Source organism: Pundamilia nyererei, unplaced genomic scaffold, assembly GCF_000239375.1.
Source record: "Pundamilia nyererei isolate P.nyererei 1_Seehausen unplaced genomic scaffold, PunNye1.0 scaffold00010, whole genome shotgun sequence".
In the NCBI taxonomy this organism is placed as follows: Eukaryota; Metazoa; Chordata; class Actinopteri; order Cichliformes; family Cichlidae; genus Pundamilia; species Pundamilia nyererei.
This window is the reverse complement of record NW_005187411.1, coordinates 371,222-391,162: the sequence shown is the minus strand read 5'-3', so window position 1 is coordinate 391,162 and position 19,941 is coordinate 371,222. Positions and strand designations below refer to the sequence as shown.

The 19,941-nt window shown below is 45.2% G+C and overlaps 1 protein-coding gene across 2 annotated transcripts; it reads left to right on the top strand.

The window, feature by feature from the left end:
* The first annotated feature begins 5,006 nt into the window (after positions 1 to 5,006).
* Positions 5,007 to 19,619, top strand: LOC102194485 (SLIT and NTRK-like protein 3). Of its 2 annotated transcripts, none has more exons than XM_005723695.1 (7): positions 5,007 to 5,116; positions 7,915 to 8,195; positions 8,385 to 8,636; positions 8,874 to 8,989; positions 9,250 to 10,173; positions 11,366 to 11,585; positions 17,017 to 19,619. In XM_005723695.1, the coding sequence occupies exons 2-7, from the start codon at positions 7,980 to 7,982 to the stop codon at positions 18,139 to 18,141; spliced, it is 2,853 nt and encodes a 950-aa protein (XP_005723752.1). In that variant the 5' UTR covers positions 5,007 to 5,116; positions 7,915 to 7,979; the 3' UTR covers positions 18,142 to 19,619. The 2 variants fall into 2 exon arrangements, with proteins under 2 accessions (XP_005723752.1, XP_005723753.1); XM_005723696.2 differs by having other exon boundaries at positions 5,007 to 5,246.
* Positions 19,620 to 19,941: the final 322 nt, after the last annotated feature.

Genomic DNA, 19,941 nt, shown 5'->3' with positions numbered 1-19,941 from the left:
GGGCAACGACAGGCAGCCACCTGGATGCAAACAGACATCTGTTTATGATTATGACCAATAGATTGATAATATATCTTACCGGCCGCTTGTCATAACAGGTAAATGTCTTAGTTTCTCATCTCCTCATGCAACATGAACTCTCAGAGCTCTTTGAAGTGAATGCTGTCTTGTCAGCTAGTGACATAATAATAATAGTATCTGTACTTCAGAAAAACTGCCTTACCACACAGGTTGCACTTGTGAAGTCTTCACATATGGATCATTGGGTTAGGGACCACTAGGTGGCAGGCACAGGCCACGGGGGATAGGGGGGCAGGGGGGGGGGATTTACTCCAGATCCTTGAGGTTTATCTAGCTTTAAGACTTCCATTAGAGGACTATCCTTTAGTGTTGTTTTCATCAAATGCCAAGAGCTTTTAAGATGTGCATTAATGCATTCAGCACATTTGCAGGGAGATACTTACCACAACAGATGAGAAGATAACAAGAGGGGAAAAAAAGAAAGTTTTATTTCCCCACATTACAGCATTTGGGTATGTTAACAAAAAGACCTAAAGCGAGGGTTTACTGAATTGGTCTAATATACCTTTACTTCAAATGTTATGTCACAGTCAAAGAGTTAAAAGCATCATCCTATGAATAAGCCACGTTGACATTTGTCCAGCGCTCCTCCTCGGCCTTCACTCAGCAGCGTGTTGGCATTTCCCCCCCTCCGCTGTGCCAATATGTCCTCCCCCTCACTCACCAACTCTCTCTTTTCCTCCCTGTCTGAAGCCAATCTGATTTGCCCCTGGGCTTCTGTCGGCAGAAAGAGGTGATAAACACCGCAACCATGACAACCGGCGAGCCAGACACACGCCTGAGTTCCTGGATCCTAATGGCTTCACTTGGCATCCTCTCCTCTTTTAATTCATCAGGTCCGGCCTTCACCTGAGTTGATATTAAGGCTCTCTGGACAGATGAAGGCGCCGTGATTCCGCTACACTTTGAGCTCTCTCATCCAGTCTTTTAAGATAAGAGTCTATCAGCTTGTGAGATGAAACAGTGTTAACACTAAAGCATGCACACTGCTTTAATTAGACCTCAGGAATTAGTCACTGAATAAATATTTCCTCTGTCTGGATAGTATTAACGCAAATGCAGGAATATTGATTCTTCTGACAGTGATTTTCACAAACAAATCCTACTGATCACTAATGGAGCCTCTGTGAAAACACTGTCACTGGGACAAGGCATGTGAGCACAAAGCGATTGCTCACCCAAAATTGCAAGGCCGTGGTAATAGCAAGGATAAGCACCGTATTAGAAACTCTGTGAAAGTGCCTTTATGTGTGTCTCCATGCGAAAACTTTCGGAGCAAAAATGGCAGGCTTGAGCTGGTGATCGATTGGACGGGCGTCCACAGACTGTGAACCTCACCTTTAACGCTAACACACATGGCCTTTTCCTGGTAAAATATATTGTATTAGTTTGGCTGCAACGTGAGCCATCATAATTTTCCGCCTTTTTTTGGTCCCTCTGTATGACTGAGCCCAAATTGAAGTTCACATCGGGCACCTCAGGCCTCCCCCGCAAAATGTGTCTGCGTGAAAATGGAATGTAGAATGCAGCCAGCTGAATCAACATAGGTAATATGAATGTGTCCCCCTCGGACACCTTCCTTGAGTCACGGGAAGCAGCAGCAGCAGCCTTTACCTTAAGACTCTGAGAGGGCAAGGTTCCCATAGCAACTGATTTGAATCCTAATTAAAACAGGAGATTTGATTAATTAGTTCAATGATGTGTGTGTGTGTGTGTGTGTGTGTGTGTGTGTGTGTGTGTGTGTGTGTGTGTGTGTGTGTGTGTGTGAGAGAATGTGTGTGTGGCATGACTGTTTGCATGTGTGTGGGAGTCTGCATGTTCTCGTGAGTCACGGTGTATCTCGTGTGTAAATGAGGATGGGGAGGGGTGGTGGTTTTATATATGCCTATACGTGTGTGTTTATGTGTGTGTTTATGTGTGTGTTCGTGAGCCTGTGAGTAATCCTTTGAATCACTGCCGTGTCTCCAGCATGCGTGTGTGTGTGTGTGTGTGTGTGTGTGTGCTATGTCTCCCGGGAGGCTTGTCCTTGCCTGCAGTACTACTGTGTGAATCAGAGGTGAGGCCTTTGGAGTTGCCCTCTGCTTTAATCTGGAGCTAATGACAGAACCACCTGCCCTCCTGGCCATCCTCCCCCTCCTTCCAAATACCTATTCCGTCTATCTGTTGGCTCCCTCTTGCACTCCCCCCTTTACATGTTCAGCCAACCCTCACAACCTTACCCAAAATGCTTACTGTCTCCCTCCCACACTCAGCTTGTTTTATTCCCTTTTTCGCTCCTTCTGTCCCTCTTCTCTTTCACTTGCTTTCCACATCCTGCCACAGAGTGCATGATACTTCTGCCTGCATCTCTGATTGCCTCATCGCATTGAGTAAGCAGAGACTAGGGGGCAGTGCAGGCCCCAGTGAAACTCAAACACGTGTTTGGGGACGACTCAACGCTATGTGAGCAAGATGTAGCTTTAAGGAGCTCTTTCGACCAAGGAATAATCTGCGTCCTTATTCTTGTTGGTGCTCGTTCTTAAGTCTTGAGTTTGTGTGCCCTCACGCACGGAAGCCAGTCCCGCCGGAGATCGCGTGAGCGAAGGCATAATTGGAAAGAGCTGCAAAAACTGGGATGACCACTTTGTGTGATGTGTTCTCGGTGGAAAGAAAGATGGAGTGAGCAGGGAGAGGAAAACAAAGGAGGAAGAAATCAAAGCAAGTAAACCAGACTGAATTGACAAGAGCCCACAGGAGAATCAAAGTAAGAGAGTAACGAGGAAAGAAGGGGAGAGAGAAGGAAAGGAAGGAAGAAAAGATGTGTATTAAATAAGGAATAAGGAAAAGTATGCTCTGACAGAAAATAATTCACATGAGAGGAAGGGAAAGCCTTTGGAGAAGGAGCAAGCGGAGGAGGAAGAAAGGAGAAGTGGCTCAAATGAAACAGCATGACTCCCCATCCATTTCAACACTGGACAGCTCCATAGACAGCACTAGGCCAGTATAAATAGATCCCCTACTTTAGAGGCCCCGTCAACACTCTAAAAAAGTACTTTATGTGCTCAGAGCGGCTCCTGCCCCCAGAGAACAGACACACAGGTATCTGATGGTGCCTGATAACCATCTTCACTCAGTTCCTCTCCGTTTGTTTTCTTAATTTAGGGAGCCTCCACGGTTCAACAACAACACCTCTGTGAGAAAAGAGTGTTTTTCTCCCAAATTCTCCATCACGGGCAGCATTCTGCCCTGAGGTGGACAGTAATAACCCCAGGTCTGGCATCACATTACCCCTGTCACAGAGATTAAAGTAATATCTCAGGACAAAAACCCCATGCGTGATTGAAGCTTATTTATAAACACAAGCATCCCTGCATGGTGTAGGCGAATTAAATGTGTGCATGCCTCAGTAAGCAATCCCCACGAATGCATGTGTTCATGTGGCTGTGCATACATGCCCCGCATCAGCCAGCCTGTTTCCATTGCGAGTGAGCGTTAAGTAGCCTTGTGGGGAAGCTGTAATACAGACTAATGCACCTGAGAGCCCTGAAATCTATAACCATCATCTACATCTCCCTGATATTACTGGAACCGTCTTACTGTTTCTGATAGGAATCTCCAGAGACCCCCCCCCCCCATCTTTACTCCTGTAAGGAGAGAGAGAAAGAGAGAGAGAGAGGAAAGAGAGCACTAGGGGAGAAATGCACCTCTCCATTTCCTCAAGGTTATTCACCTTAATGCACGCTGAAATCAATGTGAAATTGAACTGAAAATTGAACTTTCAGCTCAGTAATGTGGAAGACATGTTGTTATTAAATCTTTTCCTATAGCCATGAAACCGGCTGACTGATAGTTGAACGCTTTTGAATGCGTGTTTTCAAAACCATGGCACCATGGGGTGTTTTATTGAGACCCTCCCCTTGGTCCGCTGGAGACGCCGGGCTTCACGGGGGCTCCATAGCCGCCACTTAGAGAAAGTATCGATGGAGCATCAGCCACCTAGCAGGCTGTGATTAGCTGATGTGGGGAGCTCAATTCAGCGTTGGTAGGGGGGCTTCATTGCTCTCGATCTGGGCGGCATCTGTTGCGCCCACCACCCCCGTTTGGCAGGACAGGTGTTTTGATGTAGGCCGCGCACAAACTTCTGGGTCTCGCTGTAATCTCCGCTGCGGCCCCCCTCATAGAAGTCACCACAGTTTTCCCGACCGGTACCGTGTTTGTGTGCGCGTGTGTGCGTCCTCGAGCGCGCGCGCGCGCGCACGACGAAAGCCAGCTGGCACGAGTCGCCATGGTAACACACACCGGTTTCACGAAATCCGTCGGTGCTTAAGGGCAAGAGAGGAGAGATGAATAAACTAATGAGATTATAAATTATTGTCGGTATAGCTGAACAGTCGGGGTATTTTTTTTTTTTTACCGGGATGCGTAACCGGGCAACGTGAGGAGAAAGTTTATGGGGCCCATTGTCTGTGACTCTGTTGTGTCTCCTGTAATCTGTTTGTGATGAGGAACTGAACTGGCTCCTCTGGTGAGGAGGAACCCACCCTGCGCGCTTTGTGCCTCATATAAAAACTAGCAGGGCAGCCGCCTTATTGCATGATTAATTCCGGCGCCTGCCCCCCTCTTTTCCCCTCCCTTCTATGAATTACCTAGTTGTCTTTGAGATGAGGAGAGGATTCTCCATTATTACGCCCAGGTTACAACTCCGCGCATTGCACGTCTGTTCAGCAGACCAGTGCCGCAGCTCCCACGGGCTGCACTGTGGAGAAGCGGACCTGCATCCTAAAGCCAATCGTTTTTTTCCCTCTTTTCCTCTCTCTCTCTAGCTCTCTCTCTCTCCCGGTTTTTATCCTCCACCTCATTGCAGTCTTATCACGTCTCTCCCCCCCCACCCGCTCTGGTCCCCCCCTCCCTCCCCATCCGCCTCAGCCGCTACAGGAGAGGAGAGAGGGAGCGAGAGAGAGAGGGAGAAGAGTGCGGCTGAATGTGAACGACATGTCGACAGTCAGCCTCTAAAGTGTTTTCTCGGTCGTTCTCTAATTCTTTGGCGGCGGACTGAGTGAGTATTACCCGCATCCCTGCTCTGCTAAGCGTCGCTGTGTGGATCAGAGAGGCTGGTGAGGAGAGACAGACAATGAGGAATGCAATTGGATTGCGTTGCTCTGCCAAGGATTTTCATACATAGCCTGGTAAATGTCTTAATAGGTTCTGTTAATGACTAGGCTGTTTAATTGGTCATGCCTTAATTATTCTAACTATTACAATTTGTGTGCGTAATGTTAGGGGCTAATTGATTTTCTTGAAAGGCTGTGAGCTATCCAGGCTCATATCCCCATACATTTGATCAGTGATGCTGCTGCTTGCCTGATAGTGCAGATCTGTGCTGAGAGCAGGGGCCCATGTAAAAGCCGGTGTGAAGCTTGGTGAGTGTGTATTCTGACGGACAGAGAGGACAGAGAGATAGAGACTGGAATTATGTGACATGAATAATATGGTGAAGAATAAGCAGTGACTGTCATCTCTGGTTCGCTTGCGTCAGTGTGCAGGTCTGGAGGAGAGGGGAGAGTGAGAAGGAAAAAAAAAACTCAGAGAGACTAAAGAAAGACAGGGAGGGAAGCCACACCTGTGTCAGGACGGTTTTCAGATGGACATGAAGACAGAAGGACAGAGACAGACACACGCAGAAGCACAGGCAGAGTTCTGGGCTGCCACCAGTCAGTGCTTAAGTCCTTTCGTTTCTTGTTACCATAATGATGCAGAGCTATGCCGACTGCTGACTAGTCCACTCGGCTGATTGGAGAAAGAGGCTTGACTGTGTTTCTTCTCATTAGGTAGAGATGCCCATCCACTAAAGCAGACTCTTAACAGGATGGATCCCAGTGGTCTATCTGGACTCTGTATTGATCTCCTCTATACAGGGGGGCCACGGTCCAATAATAAACAATACATATCTAGACTGAAGACCCAGTGGGACTCTGAATGGGCAGTATTTTGTATTGTTTTCCAATTTGTCCAAAACTATTGAGCATGTAAGCCTGTTTTCTCCTGTGAAGCACAGATGCTCTGAACACTTTCATACACTGATGACTGTTTTTCACTTCTCCTTATGCTTTCTTCCTTTAAAATCGTGAGGTTTTCCAACAAGTATTGCAGCATTACACTGGTTTGTTATGAAAGCTCACACTCATCTACACGTGTCTAGCTACCTGTTTCTGTACTTGGCAGGCTATAAAAGCCTACTTTTTGGATATGGTTTGACCTTTCTCACATTGTGTGCAACACACACGCATGAAACTTGGCTCCAGCACAGTTTCTCTGTGAGGCGGGCGTACATTGTGTGCAGGGCAAGAGGAGGGCTTTGATGTAATCAATATCAGATTTCAGCTGTTTCACTGTGAGCTCTCATCCTGAGTGGCAGCCTTGACTGACTTCTTGCTGCTTATGCAATCCCACTCTTCTCTCCCACCTCACCCATTTCCTCTTCTTTTGTACCTACTCTCTGCACATTACTCCTCCTTTATATGTCTGCCTCTCCTTTACTCCTTCCCTTCCCCTTGTTCCCATTTTTCCTCCTCCTCCTCCTCCTCCTCTTCTCATTTCTACCTCTCCCTTCATCTTTTCCCCGTCATAATCATCTCCGTGATTGCTCTTCCTCTCCCGGGCGGTGATGTTTTCACTCCTGCCTCCTTGTCTAACTCGCTGATGCTAGATTATTGCTGTATGATTACAGCTACCATACCATCATGATCATTATTGCATTTCGCATGCCAGTGTTCAACACTGTATGAGCAGATCGAGATGCTTTATCCAATTTAGATCTCATTAAGACTCGAGAGGAAATATCCCCGTGCAGCACTCACAATCTCAGCTGTTTTTCGCTTTTCTTGTCTTTGTTGTTGTGCCAGGAGTTCTGCAACTCATTCTCTTGTTATTACCGCGCCGCTCTCATCATCGTCACGACCATCATCGCTATCGCCGTCAGTTCACGTCCCTGCCTGTCGTCGCACTGATTCACACCACCCCCACCTTTTGAAATTTTTTTTGAAGAGTTTTGATTTTGCAGCAAAGCTTTTCACTCCACTGTCATTATCACAATAATGATTATGACAGGACTCGATGGTTGTTGATAACCCAACGTATTTTTCTGATTGATAATATGGGGTATTTTGTGCCTCATCCTTCTGTTCTCTGGATTGCCATTCATCTTATTAAATGGAGCAGTTCATTAGACAGAAGCGTTATGAGTCTGATTTGCATTCACCCATATTCATATTGCATACATTAAAATAACACATGCGTGACATTTCGGCTTCACCCGGCATTTGAAAACACAGATGAATACATTCATCACAAGCTTTGCCCACCCCCTACCTCAGCACTCAGAAAGCCACTCGGAAAAAGGATAAAACGTGATTCACAGGTGAACTAGCCCACGTGCGTGCCTTTGTTTTGCATTTTCAATGTCAACATTTGAATTTTTAATTCAAAAGAGACATTGTAGCAGCTGAGAGATTCTTCAGCCTGTTGTTTTGTGTTGAAATCAATTTGTCCTGGTTTTGTAAACCCTCTAAGCCTTGTTTTCCTGTTATGAATACAAGCACATGCATACATGGTTGACGGCTATCATATCATACTGTGGCCTTCCTGTACAGCTTCATTCCACTATAATGCTGTTCCGTCCCCATGACACTACACTCTGTGTGATTTAACATTTATTTTCTGACTGCTTTAGTATGCCTCTGATGTATCATCCATCTGATTCATCCTGAACTGACTTTTGCTGCTGCCTCCCTGGCTGTTTGCCCTCTGTTAACAATGCGTTTGTGCCATTGTGTGTGCGTTTGCCTCACCGTGCAGTGCGGTGAAGGCCTGATGCCGGGCTGTAGCCGCAGGCTGTTGAGCTGAGAGGGAGAAGCAGGAGGATGCAGTGGGTCACTCTGGCGGTGGCCCTGGGGTGTGCGCGTCTCTCCCAGGCGTCGCACACCCCCACCCCTACCCCCACCTCCACACACACCCCTCTCGTGGACAACTCCGAGGAAGAAGTGGACGAGCCGTGCTTCGAGCCGTGCACGTGCGAGGTCAAAGAAGGTGTGCTACACGTGCACTGCGATGGGCGGGGCTTCACAAATGCCAGCCAGGTATGGCTTTCTTCATCATTTGTCTGGCCACGCATGTGGAGCTGCACTTTACTGCGCTGTCACTTATCTTATTATCTAATATATCTCCCAGTCTAATATCCTGCCTCTAATGTGGCTTAAGGCTGTTTCTAACTGCTAAATTTATGTAATTAATAAGATAACTAATCAGACCTCTAATTAATCATTCAGGTGTCACAGTCATGGGTCCGCCCTTTCAAACTCAACCTCCAGAGGAACTCTCTAAGGCGTCTCTATAGCAACGGGTTTCAGCACCTTGGCAACGCAGTGTCGATAAACCTTGGCAACAATGCTCTCCAGGACATCCGAGTGGGAGCCTTCCACGGGCTCGCCAAACTGAGACGTCTGTACCTCCACGAGAACAAGCTGGAGGTTTTCAGAAATGACACCTTCGCCGGCTTAGAGGCTCTGGAATACCTCCAGGTAGTCCCGAAGAGTTAATCCGTGTCGATTATCCACGATTGACTTAATTATTGACAAATTTGTCCAGGATTACTATAGATAGCTGTGACAGAAATAATCAATGGCTAGCAGGTGGCCTGTGTGAAAGGATCTCCTCAAAATCTCTGTGCATTTTTGCAAACGGAGAGCTCTCAGTTGAGTTTACTTTCCAATTCGAGCAATTACTCATTCGTCACATCTTTTCTTTCTTACCTGCAGGCCGACTACAACGTGATCAAACGAATTGATAGCGGTGCTCTGAGGTTCCTCTACAAGCTTCGTGTTCTCATCCTGAATGACAACCTCATCCCTAACTTGCCTCCTCATCTGTTTAGGTTGGATTCTGATTATTTTACTGCAGAGCTTTTAAATTATGCCAGGACTGATCTGTAGAAATATCAGTGTCTGACACATTTAGTCACGCTGTACTGCTGAATTAATGTTCCTGTGGCATACTATTTCATATCATCAGAGATGGATTAATCATCAGATAAAATGCTGGCTCCTCTGTGATGGAATGTGTGAATTTTATTTTACTATAACAGTGTCCTTTCATGTGAACTAGCAAACTATATCCCTCCTCCTCCTGTACCAGATCCGTGTCTCTGACTCATCTGGACCTGCGGGGAAACCGTCTGAAGAGCCTGGCATATGCTGGGACCCTGGAGTACGTTGGCCGCTCCCTGATGGAGATACAGCTGGAGGAGAATCCCTGGAACTGCGGCTGCGAGGCAGTGCAGTTACAGCAGTGGCTGGGTCAGATTCCCTACACGGCGGTAGTCGGGGATGTTACATGCGAGTATCCCTTCCACCTTCACGGTAAAGACCTGAGGGAAATCCCCCGCAAAGAACTGTGTGCCGACCTGCCAGATAAAGAGCTGCAAGCAGTGGGGAGTGGTCCATCAGCAGGATCACAACCCCAGCATTTGCCCCCTAACTCTAAACACCAACCTGGGCGAGTCAGACCAACTAAGCCCTCCTCTATGGTGCACGGCTCCCGCCAGAACACACATACTTCCTCCACTTCGTCATCCTCTTCCTCTGCAGAGCGTAAAGACAGGGAGAGGCACCCAAGGCCGACTAAAAGGCCTCGACCCTCCAGAACATCCCCCACGCCACGCAGTCTGATGCCCAACCAGAATCCCCCGGTGGCTGGTTACCAAACACGGCCCCCTATTCCCATCATCTGTCCCCTGGGCTGCACTTGCAACCTGCACATAACTGACCTGGGTCTCACCGTCAACTGCAAAGAGAATGGCTTCCTCAATGTGTCCCAGCTCACACCTCGGCCTCTCAACGGCCGCAAGCTCTACCTGAGTGGAAATTTAATACAGAGGATCTACCGCACAGACTTCTGGAACTTCTCCAGCCTCGACATGCTTCACCTGGGGAACAACCGCATCTCGTACCTTCAGGAGGGCGCTTTTTCCAGCCTGACGAGCCTGAGGAGCCTCTACCTGAACGGAAACAATCTGGAGAGGCTGAGCCCCCACATGTTTCTAGGATTGCAGAATCTAAGGTAAGAACCTTTTGGATCAGTCACACCATTTACTTCTATTCACTTCAGACATACATATTAATTAAAACCTCATCAGCTTAGGTATTTAGAGATTTGTTTATAAGTATGTGGAAATTAATTTCACTGTAATACTGGAACGGCACAGAGCAGAACATTTTGATTACCATTATGCCGGAGTTTGATTGAAATGGAAGGTGCCCAGTCTCTTCCAGAAGTGTCATTTGTTAGTCACGCTGCCTGATGCCATGCTTCAGTTTGGGTGTGAGTGACAACGTGAAAATTAATGGGTTTTTGTTGTATTTGCATACAGAGGTGTCGATAAGGCGGTGAGACATTTGGATTTTTTGCCAGGATTCTTTTTTGAAGAATAAGAAAAGCTTAAAATAAAAGCACACTGTCAGAGTGATGCATATTTATGTCATCATCAGAATAAGACAGTTCCTTGGTTAATAACCTATATCCAAAGTCAGTCATTAAACAGTGAGGAAGACAGCAGAGCAGACTGCAAAGACCTCTTTTAGCCTTTTGGCTTTCAGCTCCACTATTTTATATTTAAAGACAGGGTTCAGGAAAAAAAAAATCTCCATAGCCATTTATTTGACTATTAATCAATAATAAAAATCCTCTCTGGACTTTTCAAAATGTCTACCTCTTAACCTCTTGTTAGCCTTTGTTAGCGACTTAATGGTGAGGGAGCTGTGCAAGTCATTTAAACCAGATCCATCACTTATTCTAGCAATTGCACTACTGGATGACTAGCATGCACAGAGAATTCTCCAGCTGTACTCTGCACATATTTCTGTTATTTAAAAAAAAAAGAGTCCTTTTAATTTGATCTAACAAGATAATCTGATACGCAAAGGCCAGTGTTAGTAGTCATCAGTGCAAAATTACACAATTTTATTTGATAGTGATCAGTTTATGGCTGCGAACAGGGGATGAGAAGATGAAATCCAATTTCTGGTGTGACTTTGTGACATGAATATTCATTGATGTGTTTGCCATGCACGGAAGCGGGACATACTTGGAAGTTAAATGTATGAAAAGGCATCAAAAGGAATGACTAATTTATGCAGAAAGGAAAATGACCTTAGTGCATCACGAAATGACGAGATACAGCTTAGATACAACATACCGATAGTCTCTTTGCTTGTAAAGTCTGTGACACTGCCATCTTCTCTCCTGTCTATAGGTACCTTTATTTTGAGTACAATGAGATCCGTGAAGTCGATCCCGGCACTTTCGACTCCATGCCATCCCTCCAGTTATTGTTCCTTAATGCCAACCTGCTGCGGAGTCTCCCTCTTGGTGTATTCTCCAGAGTCAATCTAGCCCGCCTAAACCTTCGAAACAATCACCTGCTACAGCTTCCGATGGAGGGCGTGCTTGAACACCTCACCGGACTGGTACAGGTTAGTGTAAATGACTACATTACTAACCGTATTTACTGAATGGCTGTGGCGGTGTGGATGCAGGTGGATGCTTGAGAAGACAATTCTGGTCTGCTAACCTCTGTGTGTGCAAATGAGTCAGATACCTGGCATGAGGCTTTCAGCTAATTTAGGCCAAATAACATGTATTTTGCTGACTGACAGTTGCCGGGTGGAAAAATAGAGATTATTGAATTGGATCACCCCTGTTGATTTGCTACACAAAAATGTGCATAATTATACAGAGCGTATTTATTTCAAATGTCAGCCGATGAGATTAAAAGAACTAATAGATTGCCAAGACACATTATATTATCACAGCTTGATGAAATAAACAAAACAACCTGAAATCTTGGATCAAGCCATGGCCACGTTTAAAAACTTCTGGCAGCCCCTGGTCTCCTGGCCTCTGGCACAGCTGCAGTTTTCTCTGTCATCTGTAGCGTCTGTTGTTTTGCAGGCTCTGCTGTGGCTTGTGGGACTATGGTTGCGCCTCAGGTATTCTAATTGGAAAATTGCAATTGACTTGATTTGCATAAGTGGTCTTAATAAATCAGGAGCTAAACTGGAGAAAGCTGAACCTCTCAAGTTTTTGTGAATGCTTGTAATTAAAGTACCTTTCAGTAAATAGACTGTATAAACTGCTGTTATGTGGTAAATCCAGCTTTTTGTGAGAGCTTACCTCGCACATTTGACTGCAGCTTTATGTGACTGGTTGCTATACACAGCGCACCAATAAGGACAGAAAGCGAGGTGTTACATTTATTTTTTTTTATCCTGCTTCCTCTCACTTCAGCAAATTTAGTGTACCAGGCTTTTCTTAGACAGCCCGAGTAGAATGAGGTAAGGTGGGTGTAGATTAGCCCGAATGTCATTGTGAATTTCCATTTTTCTTTGCTCCATGCAAAATTCCTGATCCTAGGTAGTGTGGGTGAGACTGGCAGTTCAGAGGCTGTTTCTAAATCTTTGCTCGAGGAAGGGACGACAGTAGTTCACGGAGCTGGAGGAGCCATGTAAAAGTGTATTATGGGTTTTTCTTTTGCACTGTTATACACCTCTGATGTCCAAGAGCATTAAAGCATTGACCAAATGGAAGCACACAGTGGGCTGTATTCATAAAGCTCAGTGGTACGACCATTGTAGTCCCTCAAATCTGTGCCACAGTAATTGAATCCATTCATTTACCAGGGTTGTTATTACTCTGACAAAGCCACATTAAGGCTGCCCATAGACCACGTAAAATAATGTGACAATGATATCACCTGTTGACTTACTGCTGGCCTGTTTGAAGCTCGGGATGAGGGATTTCTGGGCGCTGGCGTGTGCTTTTGGAGCCAGAGTTTGCACAGAAAAAAAAAAAATCAAAGGGTAACGCAGATGGAAACGGGGTTTAGCTCGCAGCTGCAGTAAAAAGCAGTCCATTTTGTTAATCATAAAACAGCAGCATGTATAGCTTAGAGTCATTGTCACCATCAAGAGCAGGATTATACAGTTACACCCACTTATATACACCGATATGAAAATACCCTGCTGATGTCAGTGTAATTAAAAAAAACTAAAAAAAACAATATTAGCGTGACACCAGGGAGAAAAATTCAAATCACTCTGGTGTTTATGATTTCTTAACTAGAAAACGAATAGCAGCTCAACAGCAGATGAACCTTAAAAGAAACTCGAGTTAGGTGACTCAGTATCTGAGAGGATGCCAGAAATAATATATGTACAGTTCAGAAACACATATGTCTTTCTCAGTAAATACAAAGGACGTATTGTGCAGCAGAGCAGCGCTTCCCTGTCATTGCCAGCCGTAATGAAGAAACTTGCCCATGGCCATGTTTCACTTATATAAACACAAACAGCAAGTCTGTCTCTGTCCGGCGATAACAGCTGTAAAATGGCCATTTGTTGCTTTTACACTTTGGTTCTGTGTGGATTACAGAAACAAGATGTGAAGTGTTAGAGAGATTTAGAGGTGGTGGTAGGTGGATTTGCTTATCTGGACAGAGCTATGCTAGCTGCTTTCAGGCCTCTTCTAGCTGTAGCTTCATATTTAGAGGGTTTTTTCTTCTGCAGATGTAAATATGGAATCTTCTCAACACAATAACAAGCAGTCAGAATGTTTATGAAGGTGAAAACAAGTTATATTTTCTTGCAATACAAGCCAGCATTTCAACTGAAATTGCACATGAAAGGCATTTTTTTTCTTTTTTTAAATAAAAGTGAAAGCATCTGTAATCATTTTAAACGGTGCTCTGAAAAGATGTGTTTTCTGTTTCAGCACAAAAGACGTCTTTGGTCTCATTGACTGGCTAAGTACTCTGATTTAGCATTAAATGCCAACTCATGCAGGTGCGCTGTGAGGTGAAATTTCTTATAGAACAAAGGTGGGATTGATAAGAGTAATGTCGTGTTAATAGCCACTCAAATTAAATTATGTGTAGGTAGCTAAACACATAGGCAGTGTTACCAAAGAGCTATTAAAATGACTTAATGTAGTAAAAAGTTAAGTTCTTTGTCAAAGAGTTTTCAAAAGAAACAAACTGAATTCCATTATAATTCTTTTTAAACACAGAAGCTGTGACTGTGCACTTGAAACTGGGATTTTTGTCCATAATGTGTTCACATATGGAGATATAATAAATGGCCATAACTATCTTTAGCAGCTGTGACAAGTAAATTCTTCTTCTAGGGTCTACAGTCTGTTTGGAAGAGCTGATAGAACCGCTTCCATCGCTGGGTGCTCTTTCTCATTTTATTTTATTTTTTCCTCAGACCCTCATGTCCCCATAATAACAGTTTGCGGCACATTTCAAAATCAAGATATCTCATACAGCTGCATTAAAAGACAGTGTTTATTTTCCCTCCGAATAAAAGATCAAGGGCTTCTTTCCAGGCTCGCCATGTTGCGCTGATGTTCAGCAATCACACGGAGGCAGAGATGCCAATTTCTTCACCGACACCAGCCTCAGTGGACCAGAAACTCTTGCTCTTTGCTCTGTGCTATTACTACCGCTCTCTCTCCAGCTACATGAAACACAAACAGCTGGATAGAGAAAGTTCATGCCCCTTCTCGAGGGGTTGTTGAAGTCGCTCGGGAAAATATAGGAAATCGCTATCTGAGGTAGAAGTCTATGAAGGGAGCACGAGCACACCATGAAAAATGAATTACGACACTTCAAAAAATAGAATAAAATCAAAATCTGTGTGAGTGCACTCAATACCACAATCTGATGAAATATAGAAGTGTAAGTGGAGAGCATCGATACGTTAGTGCTTTGACATACGGTAATTCTTTGGCTTTCTGTGCATAGCATCTCACACTCTACCACTGTAGCCGTAAAGACAGATTTTAAATGTACATGTTTTTCAGAATAAACACAATTTTGCATATGCTGCAGGTTCTTCTTCAGTCTTTTCGTGTCCGCTCTGTGTGTGTGTTATTCAAAAGACAATGAAACCCATTCATCAGTATGGAGAAGGCTTGGCAAGCTGAAGCTCAGGGGCGTCTCGTCACCAGAGACTACAGCAGAATCCCTGCGCCAGAACTTCCAAAACCTGCTTGTATTGACTCTATTTCTGTGAACTAACTGGAGCAATTCTAATGACTGACAGGATGTTTGGGCAAAGTGATCAATTAGAAGGCACACGGCTCACTAAGAACGTTCTGAATTTCTCCCCTGATGTGAATTCTTTTGTAGCTCTCAAATAAAGTTTGGATGATTATTGCCTGATCTTTGCTCTCTGTCATAATGATAAAAACCCACAAGAGCAAATATGCTCTTCTGCGGTTAAAGCAGGGCCATTTCAGTCTTTTATTTAAGTCAGGCTGAATATATTTTCTGACAAAAGAGGGTTTCCAATATATCATCGCAGGCTGGATTAAAGCAATGAATGCCGGTTTGGTTAGTGTGCCACTTTTTATTGTCAATTTAGTGTACGTGACTTACTCCAAGCCTTTGTGTTCACAGAACGTGCATAATGGTATCATGCGCTCATATTTTCCCCGCACCTGCCGGGCTAACTGAGGGTCTATAATTTCCTGTCACAACACAAGCTGTGATTGACAAGTTGACAGCAAATCGCACACTAGGTGACCAGGCGTATAAATTGTAAACAGTGTTGGATGTGTTGGACAGATGCTTTGAAAAGAGAAGGGGATAAAGCCTTTGGGATTTGCGTGAAAGAAAACAATAAAATGCTTCAAGAATTTCCACCAGATGCAAGACTGTCATTATGAAAGTTATGAAACAGCAAAAACAAACTGACACTTTGGTCATGCAGTGTTTCTTTAAAATGTCACTTTGCTCATTCGCGCTGCGTTAGAGGCTAGATGCGTCACAGTAATGCGGTGGATGCTTTTCAGTGGACTTTTAATATGAGTGAGTGAAAACTGCAGCATAGTTTCTCTTCGCCTTCCAGTTGCAATTACGCTATTATGAAAGCCACACAAAAAGCCCACAGTGGGCTAACTTCAATAAAGTGAAGGAGCATCCGGTTGTTCAGTGTGAGGCATGAGGAGGTAGCTGTATCATGGCTCCCACAACAGCAATGCTGAATCATCTCGGAACGCATCCATCTATTCCTGCAAGCCAGGGAGATAGCCTAACCGAATTAGCATGACAACATTTGTGCGAGCTCCTTGGAAGTGTGACAGAGAGAATATCAGCTTTCATTGCCAATGTCATTGCTAAAGATATGGAACAGATGAGTTCTGTAGACAATACAACGTGATGTAAGTGATTCCCTTCGTGCATAATCTGCTTTAAGCTTTTCAGAGCGCGGCAAAGTGAATATTTGAGTTTGTTTTAAGGCGCACAATCAATAGCTGGCAATGAGAAAATGGATTTGCACGCATACCTATTGGATTATAGCACAGGGGAGAGTTGCATCACATCCTGTTAAAAACAAAGTGCTGTGATACTCTTGCACGCTCGTCACAGAAAAGCTGCCGGTGAGTTTTATGAACAAGCACTAATATAGAAACTCTGAGCGGTGTCTATTCAAAACTTTTTTCTATGAGAGCCCTCGCTGCTGGGAAGAGTTGAATATTGAGGATATATCCAGCCTGGGCACCATCATCTGGTAAATGCAAGCACTTTAGTGTTTTGATGACCCTATAATGAGAGTATTTACATAATCTGTGCATTCATCACATGCATATTTTAAAAATAATTTGGAGCTACTGGTCAGTGTGGAGAGCCATTATATCAATTCTGAAAAACTCATTTTCCAAACCTTATTACTTGGAAAGGGTTAGAGATATCATTTTTCTGGTTGTCATCTAAATAGGAGTCGGAGCCATCGGCCCATTCTTCAGCACAAAGTCAGGGAAATTATCTACTGCACGGCAGACCAGTAATTACACTATAACTACACAATGACAACACACTGTATTTTTAATGTATTTCTCCAGGTGGACCTGCAGCAGAACCCATGGGAGTGCAACTGTGAAGCTGCTCCACTGAAGCGTTGGCTGGAGGGGCTCAGCGCTGTGGTTGTGATGGGAGAGGTAGTGTGCCATTCCCCGGATAAGACCAAAGGTGTAGACCTGCGATCCCTCTCCATGGAGCTGCTATGCCCTGAGCTGGAGCCTCAAGAGGACCAGGACCAGGAGGAGCAGACGGCCACCTCCACGGCTGCAGACAGAGGCGTGTCGGTTGACTACCCCGGCTCAGGCGTCGGTCCCCTTCCGGAGAAGAATTCAATCCCTCTGTCGGTCTTAGTGCTCAGCCTGCTTGTGTTGTTTGTCTCTGCTTTCTTTGCGGCTGCGGCACTAATCGCCTACGCCCTGAGGAGGAGAGACAAGCTGCCGTTCCGCCGCCAGGGAGAGGTGGATTTGGCCGGCATCCAGATGGAGTGCGGGATCTTCACCGAGCAGACGCACCACCATCATCATCACCACGGCCTCCCGGAGACGCCGCCTCTACCTCCGCCTGAGCACAACCACGTCTACGACACCATTCTGCCCCCAGAGGCCGCCGCCAAAGGCCCTAACCCTGCGGCGGCATCGCACATGTGTAGCAACCCCATCTACAAAGATGAGCAGGACGCAGCGGTGAAACAGCGGCCGCAGCAGCAACAGACGTTTGCAGCTTCGAAAGAGTGCGAGGAGGGTTACTGCTCTGCAGCAGAGAAGGAGAGGGAGTGGGCTCTGGAGGTGTCCTCGTCACCCATCAACACTGTTACAGGAGCCATGGGACCACTCGCTGGCCTCCACGGGAACGGCATCCTGTGCCCCACAGTAATCGACAGCCAGGGCCCCACTCCTAAAGTGGAGCTGGTGGACTGTCTCTTCAGACTCCCAACTCCTGAGTTCAGAGATTTGCCAGATAGGTATGTGAGGCCCCCGCCCCGCTACCCTCACCCCCAAGACTCCAAACAGGACACGAGACCCGACCAAACGCTCGTGGTCACCACCACCACGAGCTCCACTCCAGGTGGTAGCAGTCAGAGCGAACAGGGAGCTGGAGAGCAGAGAGCCAGACTGAGGACCACACCAGACTACATGGAGGTGTTAGACCGCTCTTACCAGTTTTAACGGGCCTCCTCTTTCTCCCCCTCCTCATCCTCCTCTTCCTGCTACCCATCTTCTCTTGTCTCTTCATCATCTCTCTCTCTGGTGGTGAATCATTCAGTAACAATGACTTCTGTACAGAGGTTGGCTTTGAGAGGAGCCTGTGGGGGAGCGGGACTACACTACACGCTATGTTTATTCCTGGATAACGAGCTGAGGTCACTTTTTGTATTTTCCCCACTACTGGCATATAGGTTGGTTTTTTGGCAAGGAGTAGCTGATCACAGATCTCTGCCTGGAGGCAAAACTTCAGCTGCAGCTACTACAGTATCCTTTTCTTTTTCTTTTTAAAGTACTGAGGCTCGGCTTTTCTACTCGGCGCCACAATTAGCGGGAGACGGCATGGTGGTGGTGGTAGTGGGCGTTGATGCTCATAATATTGCTCTCAAAAGACCTGCGTGGAGGTGAAACACACCAGCTCTTCAAAGCATCATCAAACACAGAGTCGTGAACTGTGACAGCCTCGAAGTTTAGAGCGAGCTGGGTGGACACGTTAGGATGGAGACCAGACAGAGAAAAGCAAGAAGAAGAGAAGTAACTGAAAACAGCCAAGTGCCTTAGCAATGAACAGCCAGCAGTGTGGTCAATGCTTATTTTTCTATGAATACAGATCTATTTATCTAAACAAAGAGGTTTGACTACCAATGGATGGGACGCTGATGGACGACTGAGACTAATCAAAAACCCGCCGAGTAATTGCATTCCCCTGGATGAGCCAAAAATAATAATATACCCAGTCAATATTGGAGTTGTTTGTATGCAGTTCTGTTCATTTTCATCATCTCATCCAGTTAACTTAATTTGCTTAACCGGTTGATTTTTTTTTACAGGGCTACGATGATGGACATATCCAGGAATAGTCGTTTGCTGTGTGAAATTATAAAAAGGTTCTGGTTTTATGGAGAAAAAAAAAAAAGATACAGATTTTTTTTTCTTTGGTTTGTTTGACTGAAAGACAAAAACAAAGGAAATTACAGAAGGACATTAAGGCAATGGATGCATCTTGGATTTCTTAATCAGCCAGACTTAATGGGGCCAGGAGGACCTCTGCTGCACATTTTCATTTTCATCGGACACAGGCACAGAGGTTATTGTATTGATTTTTAAGTATTTCTCAGAGGAAAATTGAATGGCAAAAAAAGATCAATGGACAAAAAAAAAAAAAAACAGGATGTAAAAAAGGCATTTTTTGTCTAAAAAAAACAAAAGAGACAGACACTTCTATCAACTATCGATTATTATCTTTTACAGAGGTACCTTTTTATGCTTTCATCTCTTACCAATAGTAGAGGCAGTTGTGAATATATTTATTCTTAGTTTTCGCGTGTTGAAGCTCTCCTGTAAGGGATCATGTTATATTAATGTATAGGATGGTTCTGCATCTGGTTCAGCCTTCTTACCGCCGACCCACGAAATACAATAAAGGGTGCTACATAAAAAAAGCTACTGTGTAACCGCTTCACACATACATACACTTGCCCTGACCCCCATAAATGCACACTCACTCTCCCTGTTGCTTTAATAGTGTATGAAAGAGACGGCTTGAGGTATGCTAAGCCTCTAAGCTTGTCCATGCAGCGTGTTGCGGAGATCAGATGAGAGTTGAGCAAAGCTGGCTGCCTGCAGGGTTCCTCACACACTAAAGGGTGGAGATAGAAGCTAATAGTGTGAAATCTACCACATTAATGGTATAAAATAAATACAAGTCCATTGGGTGAAATAAGGACATAACTGGGGGCCCTGTGGCCAAGGTCGTGAATTGCT